At 45.8% G+C, this 23,678-nt stretch overlaps 12 protein-coding genes across 12 annotated transcripts; 5 read left to right on the top strand and 7 right to left on the bottom strand.

Moving 5' to 3' along the window:
- Positions 1–70: 70 nt before the first annotated feature.
- On the bottom strand, positions 71–760 carry VTP01DRAFT_10159 (60S ribosomal protein uL24; the record flags this gene model as incomplete). The annotated part of the gene is made up of 5 exons (XM_069378490.1): positions 71–73; positions 148–272; positions 329–470; positions 557–669; positions 745–760. The coding sequence occupies 5 exons, from the start codon at positions 758–760 to the stop codon at positions 71–73; spliced, it is 399 nt and encodes a 132-aa protein (XP_069239584.1).
- A 181-nt stretch (positions 761–941) lies between these two features.
- VTP01DRAFT_10158 (uncharacterized protein) lies at positions 942–2,444 on the top strand (the record flags this gene model as incomplete). Its single annotated transcript, XM_069378489.1, has 6 exons — positions 942–1,223; positions 1,288–1,512; positions 1,665–1,760; positions 1,877–1,989; positions 2,104–2,353; positions 2,415–2,444. 6 exons carry the CDS (start codon positions 942–944, stop codon positions 2,442–2,444), a joined length of 996 nt encoding a protein of 331 aa, XP_069239583.1.
- An 830-nt stretch (positions 2,445–3,274) lies between these two features.
- Positions 3,275–4,571, top strand: VTP01DRAFT_10157 (uncharacterized protein; the record flags this gene model as incomplete). The annotated part of the gene is made up of 5 exons (XM_069378488.1): positions 3,275–3,363; positions 3,424–3,512; positions 3,580–3,733; positions 3,794–4,130; positions 4,191–4,571. The coding sequence occupies 5 exons, from the start codon at positions 3,275–3,277 to the stop codon at positions 4,569–4,571; spliced, it is 1,050 nt and encodes a 349-aa protein (XP_069239582.1).
- A 110-nt stretch (positions 4,572–4,681) lies between these two features.
- On the top strand, positions 4,682–5,518 carry VTP01DRAFT_10156 (uncharacterized protein; the record flags this gene model as incomplete). Its single annotated transcript, XM_069378487.1, has 4 exons — positions 4,682–4,767; positions 4,836–4,954; positions 5,023–5,136; positions 5,199–5,518. The coding sequence occupies 4 exons, from the start codon at positions 4,682–4,684 to the stop codon at positions 5,516–5,518; spliced, it is 639 nt and encodes a 212-aa protein (XP_069239581.1).
- A 115-nt stretch (positions 5,519–5,633) lies between these two features.
- On the bottom strand, positions 5,634–8,501 carry VTP01DRAFT_10155 (uncharacterized protein; the record flags this gene model as incomplete). The annotated part of the gene is made up of 3 exons (XM_069378486.1): positions 5,634–5,722; positions 5,776–7,875; positions 7,937–8,501. The coding sequence occupies 3 exons, from the start codon at positions 8,499–8,501 to the stop codon at positions 5,634–5,636; spliced, it is 2,754 nt and encodes a 917-aa protein (XP_069239580.1).
- Positions 8,502–9,032: 531 nt separating this feature from the next.
- VTP01DRAFT_10154 (uncharacterized protein) lies at positions 9,033–10,129 on the top strand (the record flags this gene model as incomplete). Its single annotated transcript, XM_069378485.1, has 8 exons — positions 9,033–9,114; positions 9,179–9,242; positions 9,305–9,500; positions 9,570–9,660; positions 9,717–9,820; positions 9,875–9,931; positions 10,005–10,047; positions 10,107–10,129. 8 exons carry the CDS (start codon positions 9,033–9,035, stop codon positions 10,127–10,129), a joined length of 660 nt encoding a protein of 219 aa, XP_069239579.1.
- Positions 10,130–10,348: 219 nt separating this feature from the next.
- VTP01DRAFT_10153 (uncharacterized protein) lies at positions 10,349–11,035 on the bottom strand (the record flags this gene model as incomplete). Its single annotated transcript, XM_069378484.1, has 4 exons — positions 10,349–10,534; positions 10,624–10,764; positions 10,834–10,921; positions 10,986–11,035. 4 exons carry the CDS (start codon positions 11,033–11,035, stop codon positions 10,349–10,351), a joined length of 465 nt encoding a protein of 154 aa, XP_069239578.1.
- A 393-nt stretch (positions 11,036–11,428) lies between these two features.
- Positions 11,429–12,930, bottom strand: VTP01DRAFT_10152 (uncharacterized protein; the record flags this gene model as incomplete). Its single annotated transcript, XM_069378483.1, has 3 exons — positions 11,429–11,874; positions 11,935–12,732; positions 12,801–12,930. The coding sequence occupies 3 exons, from the start codon at positions 12,928–12,930 to the stop codon at positions 11,429–11,431; spliced, it is 1,374 nt and encodes a 457-aa protein (XP_069239577.1).
- A 1,243-nt stretch (positions 12,931–14,173) lies between these two features.
- Positions 14,174–16,225, bottom strand: VTP01DRAFT_10151 (uncharacterized protein; the record flags this gene model as incomplete). The annotated part of the gene is made up of 5 exons (XM_069378482.1): positions 14,174–14,508; positions 14,564–14,754; positions 14,817–15,152; positions 15,225–15,967; positions 16,040–16,225. 5 exons carry the CDS (start codon positions 16,223–16,225, stop codon positions 14,174–14,176), a joined length of 1,791 nt encoding a protein of 596 aa, XP_069239576.1.
- A 271-nt stretch (positions 16,226–16,496) lies between these two features.
- On the bottom strand, positions 16,497–18,468 carry VTP01DRAFT_10150 (uncharacterized protein; the record flags this gene model as incomplete). The annotated part of the gene is made up of 7 exons (XM_069378481.1): positions 16,497–16,512; positions 16,587–17,089; positions 17,151–17,497; positions 17,559–18,138; positions 18,205–18,270; positions 18,330–18,395; positions 18,466–18,468. 7 exons carry the CDS (start codon positions 18,466–18,468, stop codon positions 16,497–16,499), a joined length of 1,581 nt encoding a protein of 526 aa, XP_069239575.1.
- Positions 18,469–18,737: 269 nt separating this feature from the next.
- VTP01DRAFT_10149 (uncharacterized protein) lies at positions 18,738–21,448 on the bottom strand (the record flags this gene model as incomplete). The annotated part of the gene is made up of 9 exons (XM_069378479.1): positions 18,738–19,662; positions 19,721–19,826; positions 19,891–20,212; positions 20,271–20,361; positions 20,429–20,627; positions 20,705–20,737; positions 20,802–21,034; positions 21,088–21,111; positions 21,159–21,448. The coding sequence occupies 9 exons, from the start codon at positions 21,446–21,448 to the stop codon at positions 18,738–18,740; spliced, it is 2,223 nt and encodes a 740-aa protein (XP_069239574.1).
- A 541-nt stretch (positions 21,449–21,989) lies between these two features.
- Positions 21,990–23,589, top strand: VTP01DRAFT_10148 (uncharacterized protein; the record flags this gene model as incomplete). The annotated part of the gene is made up of 10 exons (XM_069378478.1): positions 21,990–22,054; positions 22,146–22,184; positions 22,247–22,312; positions 22,374–22,457; positions 22,512–22,572; positions 22,631–22,763; positions 22,832–22,964; positions 23,028–23,188; positions 23,245–23,354; positions 23,434–23,589. 10 exons carry the CDS (start codon positions 21,990–21,992, stop codon positions 23,587–23,589), a joined length of 1,008 nt encoding a protein of 335 aa, XP_069239573.1.
- Between the last annotated feature and the right edge of the window lie 89 nt (positions 23,590–23,678).

Raw genomic sequence — 23,678 nt, 5'->3', positions numbered from 1 at the left:
TTTTTCGAGTGTTGTCATCGTCGCCAATGATTTCTTTTTTATTGTTTTTCAAGCGCTTCGTGCATGAAATTTACTAGATAAACCAAGAGAAAAGAAGGATTGATTAGCAAATAAAAACCTAAATAATTGCACAATCACTAGTCCTACCTGTTCCATGGGCTGAGCCTTCTTGGAACGGTCCTTGCGGTCAAGGATGGCCTGACGGCTCTTGTCAATCTTGAGTTTGGTGACAACAACGTTGGAGGGGTGGATGCCAATGGGAACAGTGGCGCCTGATGAGGCAAATCAATAAAAATGTTCTGAATAGGTGTGTATTACACCAACTCACCGTTGACCTTCTCGCGGTTGACACGTTCGATGTGGATAACCCACTTCTTACGGTAGACCTGAACAACCTTGCCCTCACGGCCCTTCAAGGAACCGCGAACGACCAAGACTTCGTCGTCTTTGCGGATGGGAATGGAACGAGTCTATTTGTCGCCGTCATCGTCGATTAGCCGTTCTGCCACAATAATCGAAAAACGGAATCCACGCTGCTTTTTGCTGCAAAACCTACGTTGTACTTTTCACGGAGTTCCTTGGACAAGGGCGAGCTCATGAGCTTGCGGCGAATGTGGGAGGGAGCCGAGAAATGAGCCTTGCGGCACTTGCGACGGGATGAGCTGACGTCTATAATCAATCCATTCATCCATCAATCAGTTTCATCCATCTATCTATCCATGTGTATCATGTATTCTAACGCACCAGCGCTGAACTTCATTGCGATGAAGAATGAAAAAGAGGGAACCTTTCTCTGGTCCAGTAGGGCCACTTTCCTTGGCCGCTCCCCACCTCCACCCAAACCCACTCAAGTCTGTGAGCTTTGCTGCTCTTCCCAACTTTAAACTCCGTACAAATTTTCTCTCAAGGTGCCCTCTTGCACAGCCTGTTTCCACTCCTCCATGTTTTCACAAAAGCAGCAAGCAGCTTTCAAATTCGTCATCAAGTCGAAAATACAAGACAACACTTCAGCAACGGAGCAACCTACTCCGTCATCAGCTGCAAAGGCAGCACATTCTCCCACCACCAGCACCGCCACATCTCCTACTTCGGTTGCTGCTGCAACGTCCACAGACCCGTCATCACCAGCAGCAGCAGCAGCGGCGCCGCCATCGAACACTGTAGAAAACGAACGCAAACGCAAACGTCCAGAAAAGGATACCGTACCGCTAGCGTCGAAGAAGGTAGAAACCTGCAGAACATGTATTTTGGACAGTTGTCTGAAACATTCGAACGAACTGGACACAGATTCACAGCCAGTTGGAGAAATGGAACAAGAAGAAAGCAGAGCTCTCAACGTCCTCGTCTTCTTCAGCTGATCCCGCTGCTGAAGAAGAAGCTGACGTGTTTACAATTGCGGGCGAGCACGAGTCGTTTGCAGACTTGTCGATACGAGCATGTTTGCTTTGTCAGCGCAAGTTCAAGACATTGCAAGACTTGTCGAGGCATGAGGAAGCCTCGGAACTGCACAAAGTACGGGTTCCAAATTCATTCACCGTTTACACGTATATATAGAGAGGAATCTCTCTGTCCGGTGAAGAAGCAGTGTGACTTTTAAGAACTTTAGATGATAACGCTCAACCTTGCATTGGGGTATTCCCTTTTTTTCTCTAAATTTACTGTAGAAAAACCTCGCGGATCCTGCATGTGTTGGAAAAGCAAGGATGAAGATGCGATACATAAAGACGAATGCCGAGAAAGCTGAAGAGCAAGCAGCAGAGGTAAGCTAGGCTGGCAAGAAGAAGAAGAAAAAAAAGAAATCAAGATGCCCCAGCAGTGGTGGTCTTTGCTCGGAGTGGGAGGGAGCATTGTTTTCTGAATACGGTTTGTTTTGCAGCAACAGTACAGGAACCGGGCTGCCGAGCGGCGGCAAGCTTACGGTCAACCGGAACGGCCGGTTCTTCCTTCAAATTCAGCACACTCGCATAAGGAAAAGAAGGCAACAGAGAGGTAAAAAAAGAAGAGCAAGAGAGAGTGAGAAAGAGTATTAGGGCGGGTGGGGGATCATTCCATGTTATCATGCAATGGGAAGCTAAGGCTGTCTTGACCCGATCCAACAAAAAGACCAGCATCAGCAGCAGCGGCAGCAGCTTCAGTGGAAAAGCCTTTGGCTGATGATAACATTGGTGCACGGATGCTTCAGCAAATGGGATGGCGCAAAGGCGAAGGACTAGGTAGAGATAAGGGAGGCATTGTGAATCCCATTGCAGCCGAGCAGTACGCCAAGGGCGCTGGCCTCGGTACTGCGTATGCCAAGCGGCCGATTACTTCTAGTTCCGGGCATGAAAGTTATAAAGAAAAAGTCAAAGAGATGGTACAATGTTTGAATGGATTGATACGCGGAAATGTTCTGACCTCTTTCCTACCTTCCGCAGGCACGACGTAGATTCGAAGAGGAATCTTGATCACTTTTTTGCTTTTATCCATACAATAAACCAATACTACTAGAGAGAAGCATAGTACATTCTAGTATTGATACTTTTTCCTGATGACATTGTCGTTCCATTATTGAAAAATTTACAAACATTCTCCAGGCATCATCTACAGGACATATTGCTCGACCTCAATCTGCTATCGAATTACTCATTCTTTAGAGTTTTTGCATTAGATAAGATTATTCTTTGTATATGGTTGATTATTTGCATTGACTTAAAACTAAAATTTAAAACGCTTAATTCAATTTCGGGTTCATTGTCGGGCTGCCTGCCTATCTGTCTGCCTCCGCCGTTCCCGCCTTGAAAGCAGCAGCGACCTTTTGCAACTCACTCGTCTCCTCTGGCGCCATGGACCGTGCGAGCTCACCTAATCCAGCACACGATGACAAGCAGCAAACACATAGTTTTGTCCGAAATTCAATAGACAGCGATGCATTTTCATTGAGACATGAAGATCCGTCATCAGAGCCGTCAGAGGGTTTGCTGCAGCATTCAAAACCTGCACGGCAGCACGCGCACACCATCGCCTTATTAAAGACCTCGACAGTTAACCTTGTATGGATACTAACATGGTACAGCTATAAATAATGCATTGTGAGAAATAAAGGGCGACTAACTTATTGTTCTTGCCGCTACTAGGTACATGGTACGTTAATAATGCACGAATTATTGTCACTCAATTGCTCAACATCAACTCACTCGAGAAACAGTTTGCGACTTTTCTATCAGTATACAACAAATGGATGTTTTCAGTAGACCACTACAACTTTCAATACCCATTATTCGTCACCAGCATACACATGATCGTTCAGTTTGCATTTGCCGGCATATCTATCACCTTGGTACCTAAATTACGACCGACGAAGCGACCGACTGCGCGCGAATACTTGTAATTATGATATATGATCGCTCGCTATCGCAGCTCTTTTGGCTAAAGCGCTCAGTCTAGATACAAAGTATTTCCGTGCGCCCTGGCAACCAGCTTGGATATCGGCCTTTCCAATCTCTCTCTCAAGACCATCACCCTTTCATTCTATAGTAAGCTATTATTTATTGAACCGACGACAACGCCTGCGACTATAGACTGACGAGGAAAAAAATTAAGCCATGTGTAAATCATCCACGTTGGCGTTCGTGCTTATATTTGCATTTTTGTTCCGTCTGGAGAAACCGAGCTTCAAACTTATTGGCATTATCTGCATTATCATCACCGGCGTTGTTCTGATGGTATCCGATGAAACCGAATTTGAATTTGTTGGGTAAATGTCTGGCTGGCAACAACCGTGATACGTTGCGCTACTTACTTAGAACATCTCCAGCTTCGTTGCTGTCATGTCCGCAGCTGCGTTTGGCGGCCTCCGGTGGGCACTGACTGAAGTCTTGCTTCGCAAAGAGTCGTTGGGACTCACGAACCCCTTTGCATCCATATTCTTCCTGGCCCCGGCGCAGGCGGTTATCCTGATCTTTCTGGCTGCCGTCGTCGAAGGATACCCAACCATCTTTGGCTCCGAGTTCTTTGCGACATTTGTGATCGGCTCGCACACACTGTTTGTCGTGTTTGTGGGCGGAGCGCTTGCGTTTTGCATGATCATGGCTGAATTCTTCTTGATCAAGCGGACATCCGTTGTCACTTTGAGTGTCTGTGGCATCTTCAAGGTAAAATATTGAATACGGGTTTAAAAGAAAAGAAAGGATATATTACTCATGACGATGTAGGAAGTAGCCACGATTTTTGTATCCACGCTTGTCTTTGGCGACAAGTTGACTGTCGTCAATACGGTCGGTCTATGCATCACATTGTTCGGTATCGGCCTGTACAATTGGCTAAAGATGCGCGCAGCAGCTCTGAAAGCACGAAAACAAGTGAGAGATCAAGAATTAGCCGCGGAACACGGTATGGATTTCTCCCTGGAGCAGCACGACAGGCAGCAGCATATGTACAGCATGGTAGCGGAAAGCACGCCCATCTTGTTAGCAGACGGTGGCATGACAGAGTACCGAGATAGCATAGATTACGATGATGATAATGATCGCCAGAAAAGAACAGAGGATAAGACGCAGCGATTTAGTAACAATGAACAATACGAACTGAATTGATGAAATGAAAGAAAAGTGTCTTGTAATTCGAGACTTTTTCCTTTTTTGACCCGACGATTTCTTTTGGGCAGCAGCCTTTTGCTTTAAATTCAAAAGTTTTAACATAGAGAATGGTAGCATCGACGTCTCTGGACGTTGTACCCGAGGATCCAACTGCGTACAAGACCAGAGAATACTGGGAAGAGAGATACAAAAGGTTGAAATCAATAGTATGGCAGCGATCTGTGCTATTCATTTCTCTGACCTGAACAAACTCTTTGACAGTGAAGATCCAAGCACAACATTCGATTGGTTCAAGACGTACAGCGATCTCAAACCACTCCTGCAGCAAGCTATTCCTGACAAGAATGCTTCTATTTTGATCCTCGGATGCGGTAACTCGAGTAAGTAGTATCCGGAAAGATACAGAAAAGGGGCTATTTGAACTAACCACACACTCGTATCGGTCCAGCCCTGGGGGAAGATATGTACAAGGACGGCTACAAAAATATCACAAACATTGATTATTCCAAGATCGTAATCGACAACATGGCCGAGCGCTGCAAAGACATGCCAGAGATGAAATGTAAGAGAGAACAGGGAATTTAGTGAGAATATAGATACAGCAGTGACTGATATAAATGGCAGGGTTAGAGATGGATATTCGACACTTGCAATTCGGTGACGAGTCGTTTGATGTGGTTATCGACAAGGGCACCATGGACGCCTTGATGTGCGACAAGGGTGATGTGTGGGATCCTTCCGAGGAACTGATTGCAGAGGTCAAAGCAGAGGTCGACGAGGTAGTTCGTGTCACAAAAGTAGGAGGCGTGTTCTTGTATATCACTTTTGGACAACCGCATTTTCGAAGACGACACCTGGAACGACCGTGCTGGGATGTTAAAGTCCAGACAATGGGCGATGCATTCCATTACTTTTTCTATACCATGAAGAAGGAGCGAAAATAGCGAAGCAAAAAGATTTATTCTTGCTTGTAATCAATTATATATATATATACATGTGTAAATGCAAAATTTGATGAACATTAAAAGCACTAATTTCCTAGCATCATCTTGGTCCCATCTATTCCTGCTGCTGTTGATTGAAGAATTGCTCAAGCAGCGGGTCCTGAGATTTCGTCTTTGCGAGATATCTCAGCATGCATTTGTTTGCTGCGATAATAGTTAGTGACCATCGTAGCAGCAAACAATATTGAAATACTTACCCTGCTCGTGGTCACCGGAGAACGTATAGAAACTGTAGCATATTTGCCACCAGCTCTTTTCGCCAGATGCAATATCTTTTTCCTCTTCGGCACGTTGCAGCAATAAATCATCCACTTGGCATTGCAATGACTGTTGTACAGATAATTGGCATATAATTTCATATTCCTTGCGGGCGAATGCTGTATCTATGAGCTTTTGGACGAGTCGCTTTTGCACTTGAGGATCTTGAATGTCCTGCAAAGTTCTTGAAGCTTCCTTTAGTTTGAGGTGATAGAATTGTTCCCAGAACGTGATGCTGCGGAGAACATCTGCATGGTGTCCTTTCTTTTCCGAGGCTGTCGTGTCCAAGTGTCGCTGAGCAAACTCTAGGCCCGTGTGCGTAAGTCCCAGAGACGCCAGTTTGTCGCAAACGTCAATGAGTATGTCAGAATCGTGTGCGCCCATTCTTGATATGTATGCATACGCTGCCGAACCAATATCAAGCTTCCGCTCAGAGTTCACAGTGATGGGGTATGGGTTCTGTGCCAAAATTTGGAGGATGCTGGTGGTGGATGACGATGCAGCAGCAGCAGCAGCGGGAGGGTATGTATTACTACTTGAACTATCGTTATCATCTTCTTCTCGGGACTCGTTGTCTGAAAGCCAGAGCAATGCAGAGTATGTACGCAGAGTATCAACTGCAGAGTCGGCCAGCTGTTGCAAAGATTTCTGGCCACATTTGTGGATGTGATGGCTGAGAAGGAGCACGAGCGAAGCTGTTGTGTCGAACCGTGTTTGGAGTATATCTCGCACAGCGTTCAATGCCAACGCTTCGGTCACTTTGCCGCTTTCGGTGCCGTGAGCGATCTCAATCTTGCTAGAAAAGTTTTCCACCACCATCTTCACTGCGTCTTCGTTGATGCTTTCAATATCCTCCAAAGCTGAAATATCTTTTGCAACATTTTCATAGATTGCCTTCACTGCAGATTGTTGATCGCTAAGATGCTTGTTTAATGTGTCAATGATTGTACGTCGAACGTTCTCTTGATTCAGCACTTTCGTCACAGGAGCAATGGCTTCGAACATGTAGCATAAACCTTGGTACTGCTTGCTATCCATATGTAGCACCGAAGGAGGAACATAAGATGGTTCATCACTATGGGCTCCGTAAGATGCATTGCTAATTCCAAAACGTTTTGATTGATGGTATGCGATTTCCACGGCATCCAGATCTCGCAACGCAAAGATATTGTTAGCTACTGATACCAGGATATCTTTTCCCTCGACGATAGATGTAAGAGCGGTGGTGGATAGTTTGGATGGTCTAGCTTCCGAAACCCTCCAAGTAGGATGGATGATACGAGGACCTTTCATACCTGGTTCGTGAAGAGGTATGCAAGTACACGAAACTTGGAGTCCTGATGCTCCTTCAGATACGATCCATATATCCAGAGTTTCTTGGTCGCCGTTCCTACTGCAGAGCGATGCGGAAAGCTCCAAATATTGTTGCTGCTTCTTCCTTGAAGGAGGTGGAGGATTTGTCACGATATCGGTGAGGATCACTAGATCAATGTGCCCCGATCTATTCAGCTGAACGTCATACACTGCAACGAACGGGCTTTCAGCAGCTTCAATGTAGACGAGTAACTTGCAGCGCCCGTCGCTGTGCGGTAACAGGTATACAAAGTTGGTCTCGTCGCTGTAAAGCGATGCTGATCCGAATAATACTTTGCTGCTGCTGGTACGCAACGGTGCCGGTCGGAAACTGCCAGGCAACTGGTATGTCATATCCTGATCGTGTGGATCGATCAAAGTGCCCGCCACATCGAAGCAGGGTAATTCGACAACTCGCTGCACCTGAGCTGCGCTCCATCGTGGGCCGTTCGTCCACGACCACATATTTATCCGATTATCTTTTCGCAACGCGGCAGTCAAGCTTGTGTATGAATCTTTGGAAAGACGAACATTTGCGGATGTGAGTGAGGATAGCCTCGATACACTGCTTGGTTCCTCCAGAACGCTGTCAAGTCTCCATCCGACGTAGTTTCCTACACGCTGGAGCACCAACAATGGAGCAAATGTCGTCGAATGGCGTAACTGAAATTCGCAAAAATGGTCGCCTAGAAAAATCCCATTTAGACATTCCACAAAATCTGGTAAAAATAATGACCATTCCCTTACCTTGGCGTACAATGTGGAAATGGATTGAAGATGCTGGTGCTTTCTGCTGCTCGAGATCCTGTACGTGGACGACAGTACCGTCTTCGCATCCAATGGTGGCTACGCCGCTCGAGGTAACAGACATGCAAACAAAATGTTTATCAGCGATAGACTCAACAGGAGTTGTACGCGTCCATTGCTCAAGTGGACGGTTCGAAAAAGCGTTTTCGAGACTGTGGCGAACAAGCAATCCGTTTTGCGACAATACCCAGCAGAGCAATCCAGCTGCGGCGGTAGTGGTAAATACAACGGTGGAAATAATGGGTATTGAATATCGAATACGTATACATGGAAGCTCGTCTTCAGAGGCTGTGATCTGTAGCGGACGGATTTCCAAGGTCTGATTGTTGTCGAGGAGTGTAGCGTGCAATACATGATCTTTGTATCGCTGCAGCGCTGGCTTTGATCTGGCGAGCTGCTCGGGTACCAGGGAAAAGTCACTCTTCAGTTCGCATTCATATGTATACACAAGGGCTGGCTCAGGTAGCGGTACAGATACCAGCAGCGCATCGATCGCTTGCTGCATGCTTTCCTTTGTTTGAGGAACGCGTTCTTCGGAAGAGTGCGAAAATTCGCGGTGTGTCAAAAACCTGTCAGCATCAGCACCGTGCGCGGTGAAAAGACGTTAGCCGTTTCATGCACCGTAGAACCGAATTACCAATCAATAGATAACCGTTACAGTAGCGATTTTAACAGATATTCAACCGTACCTTACATTTCTTATGAACAGATAGCAAGCACCAAGGATGGAAGTTATGCTTTGATCATAAAACCGCGTGGTAGATCACTGATATTATATCTTCCTAGCAAGTGAACTCTTCTTATTGTCGAATACATATACTCACACGCACATCGCACATCCAGCATTTACTGTCTCAATTTCTGTGTTTTCTTAAGAGGAGCAAAGCAATGTTGGGTGAGACGCGGTCGAGCGCAGGACCGTGCTGTGTGCGACGGCACGGCTCCCCACAGGAGTCGTTTCCGTTTCACTTACTCCCTCCTTCCTTTTTCTTCTTTTTTTTTTCTTCCTCTCAGTTGTTGCTCCAAAAAGTCAAAAATGTCTCTCATCTACGGTGTCGTTGCTCACGGCCCCACTATCCTCGCTGAACATTCAAACAGCAGTGGAAACTTTGGCACAGGTAACAATAATGCGACATTCGGAAGACAATGGTCGCCAGGAATCTCTCTAACGCACACATAAAGTGACCCAGGCCATTCTGGAAAAGATACCGCCAAACAATTCAAAGTTGACCTATGTCTACGACAGGTAAATTTAACTTTTTATATTTGTGATATGGAAAATGACCAACATATACTCTATCTATCTAGATATCTTTTCCATTATATCTGCGAGGACGGCATTACATACATGTGCATGGCAGACGACTCGTTCGGACGCCGGATACCGTTTGCGTTCTTACAAGATCTCAAGGACAAGTTCCTTGGAACGTACTCGAAGCAACGAGCACTGCATTCGCCGCCTTATGGGTTGAACGAATTTTCGCGCGTGATTGCCAAGCAAATGGTAACGAGACGGATCGGAGCGAATAGAATAAAAAAAAAGAGAGCGTTTGCATTAACGTGGAGAGTATAGGAATACTTTTCAAATAATCCAAACTCGGACAGACTCAAGCAAGTTCACGGAGAAATCGAGCAGGTCAAGGATGTTATGGTGCATAATATCGGTACGCATGGACATTGAAAGACGTTCAACGTGGAATCTTTAATAACAAGCGAGCAGAGCGTGTTCTTGAGCGAGGTGAACGTATCGAATTGCTTGTCGACAAGACTGATAACTTGAACCAGCAAGCATTCGCATTCAAGAAGCGGAGCACGCAGTTGAAGGTAGCGTCTAGGGGGATATGCGTATAATCTGGTTTTAATAGCTCTCTCGTAAAGCGTGCAATGTGGTGGAAAAACACAAAGCTGATGATCATGATTGTCATACTGTGCTTCGTAAGTAACGAATTGCTTGTACATGCATTCATGGCTACCATGACGCTAGCTAACTAACTGGATGTGTATCTAGCTAATTGCGTACTTTATTGCAGCATCAGTGTGCGGTTTCCCAGGTAATTTGAGAGTCGGATATTTGATGAATCGTGGTAGCTTACAAACTTTCGAAACACAGCATTTGGCGCATGCAGAGCCTAGGCCATTGCATCTCTCTTTCTCTCTCTTTCATTTATGAGTACCATTTTACTATTCGATTGAAAAACTTGACAAACCAATAAATACCCCCATCAATCTATCAGCTGTGTAATTATTACATTTGGTATTAACAAGTTATGTATTTGACAAGAAGAGAAAGAATCTAAAAGATGCAGAGAAGGGTGGTGAATACAATCCAGAAGCAACAGGAATGAGAAGGTTTTATGATGAAGAGGGTGAGTCGTTGGAGGAAGATGAAGAAGAGGTATTGGATTCGGCTTTGGCTTGTTTCTTGATTTCTTCTGCCCGTTCAAGTTCGATGCGCTCTTTTGCTCTTACGACTTTGGATTGCAGATAGAAAGAGCCTCCTTTGGATGAGTCGTTTACGTTAAATAAGTGCTCGTAGTTCTAAAAAGTACCCATGTGTGCGTCAGCAACCACTGCTTGTCCAGACAATCTCTGTCTCTCTCTTTTGTTCCTCCTTTCGCTGATCGTACCTTCGTGATTTTGCTCAAATCGGCATCCTTTTCGACATTGAGAATCTGACAGGCCTCTTCAAGAGAAAGACCTGTTTTGCGAGTCAATGCGTCTACAGCGCCACCTTTGGCTCCTCCGCGAGCAGCAGCTGCTCCACCACCCTGCGCAGCGTCTAGTTGCGATCGTTAATTGCCATGCTCTCAATGCAAAAAAGACGCAAGTCTACTTACTGGCAGCTGCTTGTTTGTACGCTGCAATGAATGCACGGCCAACGACTGTTCCCAGTGAGACGACAAGCTGAGCGATAAGGCGGGCAGACTAGATAGATATGCATTGTGTGTTAGTGACATTGTATAGCATGTATATATCTTAACACACTGACCATTTTTTTGTAAAGATACCAAACTCGGCGACCCAGGTTCTCGCTGGCATTTTTGGGCAGAGGGATATTTGTGTGGCTGCTGCGATAAATCCACCTTCGCAACGCTCCGCTCCTATCACAATTCGCAAGGAAAATCGTACTGGCATCATCATGTAGACCACACGGCACTGCATAAATAATCGAAAAAACAACTTTTTTAGCAGTTGAGAATGCAACTTTTATCCTTTGCTTGATGAATGAAATTGAAAGATAAAGATGCCAACTACAAAAACAAAAGAAAATCAAAAATGATGCTACGTAAATGCAGACAGATGAATATGATGATGGATGGTACTAGGAGAATAAGCAGAAATAACAATGAGGGCGGCTATTTGGTGAATATGTATGCGGCAGGAGGATAGATGAAGAGGGAGTAATTACAAGATGGTGGTTATTCCCCTTCTTTAAAAAGCGGGAAACTGAGATCGGTAGGGATCAACGGCCTGAGGTTGACCATAGGGCACGATAGGCTCGTCGTAGTTGTCGAAGCAACGAGTATCAGATTCATCCTTGAGATCGGGCTTGAAAGGCGGTTCGACCTTGCGCTCGAGGATGGCGTTAAAATCGAGGCCTTCAAAGAATGGATGGTCCTTGATATCGCGACTGCCATCCTTGAGGTTGCCGTAGCGACGAGAGATATCCGAAGTCAAGAGATTCTCGAGCAAGTCCTTGGCAACAGGGCTGACATCGTCTGACCAGGGCACACGGCAGTCGAGGATCTTTTCGTACAAGTCGACAGGATTTTTGTCGATGAAGGGCGGGCGGCCAACAAGCATCTCGTAAATGAGGACGCCGAGTCCCCACCAATCGACGGCCTTGCTGTAGCCTTTGGAGCGAATAATTTCAGGTGCTGTGGGATTTACAAGTCAGACAAACATCTTGAAAGATATGACGTCAATCAATCACTTACCAATATAGTCGGGGGTCCCGCACACAGTCCAGGTGACATCGGGCACCTGCTTTGCAAATCCGAAATCAACCAGCTTGATGTGTCCCTCTGCATCGAGCAAAATATTTTCTGGTTTGAGATCCCGATACGCAATGTCTCGTTGATGCAAATACTCCAGAGCCAGAATGACTTCGGCCGCGTAGAATTTGGTAGCTTCCTCCGAGAACCGCTTTTGCTTGCGCAGGATGCGGAACAGCTCACCGCCAGGCACGTACTCCATCACAAAGAACAAGTGCGTGTCGTCCTGGAATGCATCCAGAAGATTTACCAAAAATGGATGGTTCACTGATCGCAGGATCGCTCGCTCGTTGTTGATGTGCCTTGTTTGTCTGTTCTGTACAACATCGTGCTTGACGAGTGTCTTGACCGCGTAGTACTGGTCATCCAGTTTGTTGCGCGCGAGATGCACGCGACCAAACTTGCCAGTGCCAAGCGTTTCTTTGATTTCAAGGTCATCGAGTGTCAGGCGATGTCGGCGTCTGCGACCTGTAGGTATGTTGTTGTCGGAGGTGATCGTTGGTGTAGAAGCTGTTTGTTCCGGCGATGCGTGACCGGAGGCAGGTGGAGTGATAGGAGGTGCTGTAACAGCAGGAGCAGGAAGAGGAAGAGCACTAGTGGTGCGGGTATCAACTACAGGCTTGATTTGCTCGTCTAATGGCTCAGGAGGAGGTGTTTCCGTAGATGAAATGGCTGTGAATAGAGTGGGAGTGCCAGCCCTAGGGGTATGCAGTGGAGTTGCCATGCTGTCGTTGTCTTCACCTACAGAGAACATCTCCATTAACAACTTAATTTTCCACTTTTGGTTGCAAAAATTGCCAAAACTTTACCTTGCTGGGACAGTGAAAGACTGCTGATAGCAGATGCAGCAGACGAGCTACTGTTGCGTTTGCCTGGCGATGAGGGTGCTGGAGAGTGAGGAAGCGGTTGCCCATTTTGGCAGCTGCCAATTGGAGTCATGGTGGTACATTCCAAACTTGCTTTGGATCGTCGTTTCTTGCCGCCACTCGGCCAGCGAGTAAGCAGAGAACCAAATCCAACACCTCTCGTTATTAAAGAATCCATAATGCCATAATCTGAGGAAGAGTTTGAAAAAAGGGACCTCCGCTCCCTTTTATACTCTCTTCTGCAAACCGATATCTTGCCCCGATCCGATGCCGCCATCGATAAAGGGTTTCAGTACAATATTTTTCAAGCGGCGCAACGTCTAAATGTTGCCCCGGTGGCCTCTTCCAATGAAACGGTGGCCACTGTGCATTCTTATGGTCAGAGATACGTTGATAACGAAAATGTTTATTTGCTGGTATTGCGCAAGTGATTCTTTATCTAGAAAAAGATTTCTGCTCAGTTTTATTTAAACGAGGAAACTGATATTTATTTAGATATAAAAAAAGTTTACTACGCTAAGAGCTAGATAATGTTTGATCAAGCTAAAACTCTGCAAGCCTTGATATGGCGTCAGCGTCATACATCTACATCGCTTTTTCACATGTATAGCCCTGAACTGACCTTCGAATGTGTAAAGGCGGGGTATCGGCGGCGGGGGGCCATGTTCGATGCTAATTAAGCAAGGCCTTTGTCCTCCCCGCCGTTGCCTAATTGTTGTCGTAATAGATACTGTACAGTAAATGCGATGATATGTCAGATCATAGCTAATACAACCTTGCGATCGTGCAAAAAAAGGGGACCCTTGTTTATACATTTCAGGCTAATCGAGATCCACGATCCAATATTTCATCATACGTAGTTAAGTATCCGTGAACCAAACTGGATGTCATGGTCCTCGAACCAAATCTGGAAAATTTTGATATGGGTATATACTTTAGCTGCTGCAAGCCCTCACACCCGTGACACACAAGTAGGACTATGATGGGCGGCAATTGATCGTGTCTCATACTCGTGCAAACTTTAAATCGTTAGCTTTTACCAGCTTTAAGCTTAGCCCGCCGCCTGTCCAATATGGTCTGGTAGGTCTAAACAATTAAAGTTCGATTAACAAGTCCGCAATATCGCAAGAACAAGGTGAAATCTACTAATCCTTATCCTCCTCTTCGTTTTTCCGACTGACCCATGAAGAAGGCGTTTTGCATATGAAAACTGCATGAACCGTTGTATGTGATAAATAGTACACTTTAGATAGAGATACATCAGACAATTAGCTAGAGAGTGAGGATAGATAGGAAAATATCATTCATCTTCTTTTCTATGCGTCAATGGCATCCAGTGCCTTTCCAAACATGCTCAATAAGTGCTGCTTATCTTCCAATCCGACGCTTACTCGGACCAGGAACCTTGAAACACCATACTCTTCAGCCCAGTCTAATTCGGTGTAGTGTGCCAAAATTGTGTACGGGCTCGCCAAGGTAAAGTTGGTACCCAGCGAGGGCCCCTTTGCACAGTGCAGATTATCGTAAAATGCCTGCGCCGCCTTCTCGCTCTTGAACGTGACCGAGAACAGACCGCCGTATCCACCGTTAGGTGTCTTGACTGCATCGTAGTGGTGACGACAAATAAATTTTGGATAGTACACTTCTTTCACTGCATTGAATGGGTTTTTAGTATCCATTCCTGGCGAGAGAGTTATTATTGTTACCTTGTTGGTGCGCTACCAAGTAATCGCAAAGGGCTTCAGCGTTTTCATTGATGATTTTAGATCGTGCTTTAAAGCTTCTCGAGTTGCGTTCCAAAAACAATGCATCCTCACACCACATGACATCCTCAAAGTCGTCCTTTAGCGCTTCCTTCAGTTCCCTGTAGTGCTTACGGTTCGGGTTGAGCACCATACTTCCCGGTTAAAGTGTTAGTCCTCTGTATTTAACAGCAGTTGCTATTAGTAGTAAACACACCTGCCACCCATCACGTTGCTGTCACCAGAAAAGATCTTGGTCAAACTGCTGACAACCATGTCTGCATGCTCAAGCACACCAATGTTGTAAAAGTTACCGATAGTTTCGTCAACAACGAGTAAGAAATCATACTGGTCTGCCAACCGACGCAAGCGACGCAGATCTGGCGACTTGAGCAGTGGGTTCGATGGCAATTCGCAAAACAAGCTCAAGATTCGCTCGCCAGAAGCCAACAGCGCCTCCAAGTCATCGATATCCTTATCCTCGCCTCGTCCGTAAAAGTGGCATCCTGCACCAAACTTTTGCAAAATCTTGAGCGTGTCGGTGTATGGGAATCTGTAGATATAAATCATATACATTAGAAACCCTGTATATTTTGTGAAGTAGAATTAGATAATACAACATTACCCAAAGCAAACACTCTTGCGAGAAGCATCGCCGATAGCCAACGCGAGCTGATGTGCGTGGAAAATAGCGCTCATACCACACGGGTAGAGGTACACGTCGTCCTCGGACAGACCCTTCATGTTACGCTCGCCCTGCATCTGGCGCTGGGTTTCAAGATCGGCCTCGGTGGCCATCTTTACATCCTCAAGCTGAAGAGCTTGTTCATCCTCCTTCTCGGTGATGATACCGGCAATGCGCCGTCGGAGAGCGACTTTGGCATGATCCGCATACTGCACTGGCAAGTTGCGCCCGTACCGTTCCTCAACGTAGCTGAGATGCTCTGCCTCGCAACTCTCTCCTCCTGCATTTGCCGCCAATGGCCGGCCAGGTCGTCCGTAGCGCTGGTTACCGCGTTTAGGTTTCAATGCCTCAGCCTGCTCTGCCTCGGCCTCGGCCTTCTTGTCAAGCAAGCGCAGGCAATACTCGGCCTGCCGCGACGACAAGATATCGCCGCAGTGCTGCCAGTACTGCTTCGCGACACGAAATGCGTCTGTGGGAAACAGGACCACGAATACGTGCACAAGAGGCATGTTCCCTTCCGGTCCAAACTCGAGTTCGACGATGCGGAATTTGCGCTCTTCCTCATTTCCCTCTGTGTAATACCTCTGCAGGAATGCTCGACACTTTTCTGCGATTTTGCGTGTTGGGAACAGCATACCGGATTCGTTTGCTTGCCCATATTTTGCTACAATGCGTCCAACCAGCTGAAAATGGCAATGTGGTATATCAGAACATAGTCTCTTTCTATCCAAAGTAACTTCCACACACTCACTCACCTTTTGAATGTATGGGTGAATGAAGAACCGTGGGTAACCACACTCCATTTTGGACGTGACTTGAGGATCGCCTTCCTCGTACCCGACATTTGCCTGCCAAGTCGGAAGACTGACAGATACTGCGTGTGGTGTGTGTGCTGGAATGGACTGACCAACTTGGGTGGGAGGATCGGGCACAGCGGCCATGGCAACAGAAAAAAGGTGGGAAAAGAAGTATGAAAGGAAACTTTTGACAAGTGGGTGCAATGAGGCAGATCGAAACGAATATGGTAAATCAATGCGCGGAGATCTTTTTCGAGATGTTACACTCTTTATTCCAGAAAGTATCCAAGCCAGGCACTTGGAAGGTAAAACTCACGATCCATAACCATGCATCGTGACCAACACTGAGAATGTGGATTTCGATAGCAAGAACAAAGAAATATGTAATTAGACTTTACTTTTATTGCCCTAATTTTTATGCAGTTCTTTGTCTACAGCCAAGTCGAAAATTAATGATCAGTATACTGCTTATTCTCAAACCCGCAAAATATAACAGAGGACTTACCGAGGAGCGCATCGAATGATATCATCTACTCGCAAGATCATCTCTGCAGCTTCGGTTGCAGAGAACAAGACTTGCTTCTTGAGCTTGAAAGATTCGGTAATACCGAGTTCACGCACATCTGCTACGGTGCCCTGTGCCATATCCAGACCATACGTTGACTTTCCTTCGTAGTGTGCGGCTCTTAATTGTGCTACTAGCTCGGATGAGTCGTAACCGGCATTGTCGGCAAGGATGGTAGGCATCTGGCGCAGTGCCTTGGCAAATGACTCTGCAGCGATAGCCTTCTTTCCGGCAGTCTTTGCAGCAATGTCATCCACAGCTTTTGACATGAGCATTTCTGTGCAACCACCGCCCAACACAGTTCGCGGTTCTTTGACGGTTTGCGAAAGGACAGACAGAGCATCGTGCAAGGAACGTTCAGCTTCGTCAAGCAGTTGCTGAGTAGCACCACGAAGGACGATAGTGCATGCTTCACCGGCCGCGACACCTGAGAATTTAATCAACTGGAAGAATCGGAAGTTAGCTCTTAAAGTATATGCACTCAGTAATCCTTTAGATATATACCTTATCTTCGCCAATAATGATTTCTTCAATGAGGTCACAATGACCAAGCTTGACGAGTTCAGGATGATCAAAAGTGGATGCGATTTCACCTCCAGTTACCAAAGCAAGTCGCTCGACACCTTCGAAATCAGCGTGTTCGATACTAGCGATACCTGCGTCTGCAAGCAATTGTTCAGGCCAGTTGTAGATCAATTGACGGTTGACAAAGCAGTTAATGCCGTGTGACTTGATCTTCTCCACCTTTGCCTTCATCTTGTCGCGCTCTGCACGTTCTAATTCTGCCAATTTGCCTGTAGCATCGACTCGTACGCGAGCACCAAAGATCTTGATTTTATCGGTATCCATGGCTAGAGTAGAGACAGAGTTAGAACTAGCTACGCATTGCAGATAGGTATTAAAAAGACTTACGTGTGTTAGCAATCAAGATCTTTGCATTTTCAATACGCTTAGGGCAGTTTACGCCGATCTTTTTATCCAGGATGAAACCTTCATCGAGGTAGGAATCAATCAAACGTCCACCAGGTTTCTTGATGATCTGTATGTTTTCCAAGTTGGTGGAACCCTTTAACCGGAGCACGGCATCCACAGCGAGCTTTGCAAAGTATTCCTTGTCCTGGGACAAGACTTTGGAGCTGAGCGTCGTCTTTGCAATGTTGATCAAATCTTCACGGAAAGCAGCCTGGTCTGCGCTGTGATCTAACGCGCTCGCCTCGAGGGCTTTGTAAGCAGCTGCCGATGCCAAACGATAACCTTCGACAATCGTTTGGGGGTGAATACGCTGGTTGACAAGTCGTTCGGCTTCGCGCAACAATTCGGCGGCCAATACACAGACTGAGGTAGTGCCGTCACCGACTTCGTCATCTTGAACCTTTGAAATGTTGACCAGGATCTTTGCTGCAGCGTTGTCCAATGCAATAGATTTAAGAATGGTGGCGCCGTCGTTGGTTACCAGAATCTCGCCTGTTGATGCCGATTGCAGGATTTTGTCCTGAACAGAAAAGTATGTGTTACTGCTGCCATGCCCAACTTCGAGTCTGATGGTACGTAGACTTACCATGCCCTTGGGTCCCAAGGTGCTCTTTACAAGATCGCCTACGGCGATGGCGCCAATAAAGGAAGACTACAGCGCAGGGAATTAAGCAGAAAAGCCGAGATGAGCTTAGATGAGCTCGTGCTTACCAGACGCGCATTCTCAGCTCGTTCTTCCGTCGCCTGATCTTGGAAAATCTGAACTGGTGCCAAAGACTACAGAAGCAGCGGCAAGGTCAGAAAACTTGCCGGTGAAGCAAGATGCACAGTCATCTCGAACATTTACCATGTTGCTGTTTTTAAGTCGAGGAAAAGCAAGATCGGGTTTGACAGCTCACTTTGCACTTTCGGCCCACGCGCCAGCCGAATTTTTCGAGAACGTGGAATCGTGACTTACCCCGCTCTTCCTCCTTTCATCAGAGCATCGATTGAGTTGTACAAGTTCAGCTACAGCGGTTTAATGTCATAACTGTAAAAAATGATAAAGGTTAGATACTAAATAATACGATGATATAAAAGTAATCGCTTTTATTTCTTGCATGGAGCAAAGAAAAAGAGTTAAATGGGAGGATCCATTGGTAATCGATACCAGAAGCGCTGCTGTACAAGTGCCGAGCGGTACTTCTGATTCAAGTCATCCCCAGGTGGACCCACGATAACTCCTTGCGCCTCTGTGACCTCATTTTCTTTGACTTCGGGAATCTTGACATCGGAAGCCTTGAGCAGCTTGATGCCTTCGCCTGAAGCGCTGATAGGTTTGCCGTGTCTCCAGGCATCCAGCAGCCAAACCTTGGGCTCCTCATACGGGAATAGACTCGAAGGTTTCGTCAGTCTGCCAATTCCTTCTTTGCCACCCGGAACATAGAGAGCGTCGTAGAGCACAGAAGATGCGGTCAAATATGTGTTTGTAATATTGAGACCGTCCTGTTTTCCTAGATGGATGCCGATATACTCGGGATAAGCGCCCTCCTGCTTGAGATAGTCGTACATGGCTTGAGCTTCGTGAGTGTTTGTGCCTGGTGCTGTCAAGATGGCCACAGTGCGAGTGCGGATATTGTCCGGTTTTGGATACTTTTCAATGGATAAGCCAACACTCGTCTTGTTGTGGTTTTCGTACAACTTTTCGGGCGGCTCGAGGCCGATACCCACAGCGACGCGTCGCGCGAGACCATTGTCGACGTGGTTCAAAACATCAATCATTCGTTTGCGGACTTCCATCGACTGAGACTTGCCGAGCTCGAAACGACTGGCGTCCACGAGCTGCTGCTGCTCAGCTTCAGTGAGCGAGTTCCAGAACAGCTGTGCATGCGAGTAAAAGTCAAAGAAGCTTGGAGACCGGCCGCGAACTTTGATACCATTGACTTTTTCGGGATATTCAATGTAGCCACCTTGCTCCGGAGGCGTCACTTCTGGAGGTTTGCCTATTGAGCTCGGGAAGTAGGCTACGGCACCCTTGTACACATTGTACTGCATGAAACCGTCCCTGGACAAAAGCAAAATAAGTCGGTTGACTCGTTAGATATCGTTCAAGTTGTTTATACCGCTGGTTATTGTGCACTGGAGTAATCGGTCGATTGATAGGCAGCTGAAGGAAATTAGCTGAGCTCATGCGATTAAGCTGTGTATCCAAGTAGCTAAAGAGACGGCCTTGGAGCAAGGGATCATCTGTAAAGCCGATGCCTGTTGCCACGAAGACGTCGTTAGAAATCACCGCTGGTGGTGCAAAATTTTGTTGTCAAATAAATCATGCCTCGAACAATGTGGCCTGCGTGGTAAGTTACTTGCTCCGTTTCTGAAAAGAAGTTATCGACTTTCCGGTTGAGTACCAGCTTTCCGAGCCTGGTGACTGGTACTATGGACTCTGGTACAATCTTGGTGGGGTCGAGTAAATCGAAATCGAATTTAAATTCGTCCTCCTCGGGTATGATTTGGACGCAGAGATCGTAAACCGGATAATCTCCTCGTTCGATAGCAGTAGTCAAATCAACGTGGTGGAAATCCGGGTTAATCCCACTGATTTTTTGTGCTTCTGGCTGTTTAATTTATGTTAGCAAATGCATTTTCCGATGTCAAATACCACGAATATTGAACACTTGCCCAAGCAAGATTCGAAAGACCTTGATGTGGTTTCCAGATAAACTTGACAAACGTACCCTCGCCTTTCTCATTGACAAGACGGAAACTATAACGGAAAGGAATTGTTAGGGATATTGCAAAAGTGTATTAATTGCAAGAACATGGATACTTACGTGTGGATACCAAATCCTTCGACTTGGCGGAGGCTGCGGGGAATGCCACGTCCAGAAAGCACCCAGAGAACTGTGTGTATGGACTCTGGGAACGTACTGAAAAAGTCATACGCCGTTTCGTGAGCGGTTGATGCTTGCGGCACATTAGTATCTGGTTGTGGTTTTGCGGCATGAATAAGATCAGGGAACTTGATAGCATCTATTTTGAGGATATATGCATTTAAATATCAATCAGAATCATCACTCGAAAGGTTTTCATCGTTTGCTTATACATACCTTGGACAAAGAATGGAGCAATAATGTTGCCAACTATTGAATAAATTGAATGAGAGACAGGTTCGATGCAGACTTGTAGCAATAGACTATGCATCACCTAGATCGAAATTGCCTTCTTCGGTGTAGAAGCGTGTAGCGAAACCACGATCATCGCGAACAGTGTCCGCGGAACCTTTGCTGCCTAGCACGGGAGAGAATCGGACAAAGGTAGGTGTCTGCTTTCCTGGAGCGCTCAGGAACTTGGCTGCTGTGAGACTTGACCAGTCGGCATATGATTCAAAGTAGCCGTGGGCAGCTACACCTCGAGCGTGTACAACGCGTTCAGGAATTCTGATAGAGAGGTTAATTATATGCATTTTCTTCATCAGCAGTATAGTAGCTACCTTTCATGATCTATAAGGATGCAGCTTGAACGTTAGTATCCTTTGCTTTTTAATTTTATACAGATTTTTACTTGCCAAAGTGCATTATCTTTTCCCGCAACATAAAGTCTTCCATTAGGGTAGGGCCGCGGTAGCCCGCCTTCAAGCTATCGCTATTGTTGACCAAGACACCAAAGTTGGTTGTCTCCCGAGTGCCCTCGTCATTAATGGTGAAGAGTTTGAGCTGCTCGGTCTTTGCATTGGCTCCAACTCCAGATACTGGTTCTTGGAAGGCACAGACGTTGTTGCTGCGATCATCGTCGCCTCTTACAAAGGCCAAATGGGAGAGGACGAGAAAGTTTGCCAAGGCACCTAGTCGCATTACAGCACTTTAATAGAAGAAAAATGGCAGAGTAAGATGAAGTGAAATCGTTGCTGCTGTTAAATATGCCGCACGACAACAGTTATCAGCATGATATCACAAAACCTGCTGTATAGAACATGGTAGCGAGAGTCGGTGCAATTGGATGATGACAGCTTGGAAATTGCATGTTGACAAGTTTATTCCATGTTTGCTGCTGTTATACTTTTGAAATAATTTCATTATCAACTTGACAACAACGTTAACGTGTCGTAAACAGGCATCATTGGATGCAAGAAGGAGAGAACTTGATTGTTGCGACAAAACCATTTGATCCGTAGTATGCATGTAGTAGAATGATACAAGTAGAACAATATATGTACATAGACGTCGATATGACGTTATACCAGAAAATATTGCTGTGAAGCAAAAGGATGATTCCTGAGGATGTTAGAAAATAAAGATAGTGGGATGATCGGTTGGAAATGGACCAGGGAAACTTCACAGGAAAGATGCAGTAACAGGGGAATTGGTTGCCGGATCGGGAAAACCGGTGTCGCTCATGTTTCAACACTTTAAAAGTATACTACCTATCAGTAACATACGCTCTATCTCGAGCTCAGTAGGGTAAAGTATCTGTTGACCAACTATACTTGTCAGCAGTGTTTGTTGTCAGTGCTATCCCCATGCACCTCCTCTAACGCCGAGAGATCGTTAGCATAAATGAAGAGGAATGGAGAACACGCGGACTTGAACGGTAACACTTTGATCTCCATGCCATGCATTCAACTGAATCTGACGGCTGGTCATACGCTGCAGGTTAGAAGCTCTAAAGACAGAGTTTCAGAATCTGAATACTCTGTTCCTCAACAAGGTCGAAGCTTCGTAAGTGCACGGACGAGATCGATCCCAGTGCACTGTACTCACTGCACCTAATATTTGTCAGACAACAAACGGAGAGTCTAAGTGACGCGACAGAAAACACAAATGCAGCGTTAAGCTTGGAAGATACAGCGAAGTTGATTAAAAGGTAGAGATTATATTCGCCGGAAACGACAATGTAGACTTTTAATATGTAATATAGATTCCAAACGGATTGGAAAATGATACACGATACAAATGATACTAATTTCCGCAAGGCAAAGGTAAGTGCAACAAAAGTTATATATCGATTATGTGATGCTAAAACAGCACTGAGCATAGATGGCGGATCGAGTCATGCGTGACCTATTGGAACAGTGTGCACAGCACTGTCGAGTTTCGCAAGCTGTAGAGTCATCATCAAGCACACTCCAATCCATGCAAACAGAACTGAATTCCATTACTAATATTGCAGGTAGATACCTTCGCAGCAACGTTCGGTCAACCGACTACATGTCTGACTGAGACTATATCTGTATGTAGCTGATCTTCGGACTCGGTTGGAGATTCTGGAAGATCGGGTCAATGCAGCAACTTTGGGTTCAGAGCGGATAGAATTTGAAGAATGGAAGCAGGAGCAAGAAGCCAACTTGGAGCAGGAAATGAAAGAGAAAAGGTTAGGCAAAATATTTTTGTCTCCATATTGCATTTGCGTTAATTATATATCATTCCGTCCTAGATTGGAGCTCAAAAGGAGAGAGGCGGCGTTGAAAGCAGCTTTTGAGGAGCACAACAGAACACAGACACAGAAACGCGTCGAGTTATACGAAGCTGCGTTTAACGCTGAACTGGAAGAATATCGTCGCAAACGAGAAACACAAGTGTCTTCATTGTATTCACGTAAGTCACTTAACTATCTGCTGCGAGCATCAAGACCTACAATTGCTTTATTGTAGATGAGAAATCCCGAAGAGGCAGTATTATCACTAGCTTGCAGACGCTTCAGCTTGAAGATGTGGCAGGAGACGATCAGGATTTGGATAAATTTCTTGACGATGCTGCGCAGGTATGGATGAAAAATTTCATTTTTAGATAAGGAGTGAAAAAGGACGAGATAATGATGAACCTGTGGCCATATTTGCTAGGCCGCGGCTTGCAGCCAAGACTCAAACACCAATGAGCACAGGGAAGATAACGTGCAGAGCACAAGACAACCCAAAGCAGCAAAACCCTGCGAGTCAGAAGAGAGTGATTCTGAAGAGATTGAGATTATGGGCGACGAAGACTTTGAAGAAGAATAAACTACAATCAAGGATAAAAACAACACGGAGAAGGATAATTAAATATATATACCTAAATTTTGATATGGGATGTAAATAACAATAAGCTC

The sequence above is a fragment of the Rhizomucor pusillus genome (genome assembly GCF_041956525.1).
Source record: "Rhizomucor pusillus strain CBS 183.67 unplaced genomic scaffold VTP01scaffold_8, whole genome shotgun sequence".
NCBI classification, from domain to species: domain Eukaryota; kingdom Fungi; phylum Mucoromycota; class Mucoromycetes; order Mucorales; family Lichtheimiaceae; genus Rhizomucor; species Rhizomucor pusillus.
This window is presented reverse-complemented; position numbering and strand designations above follow the sequence as displayed.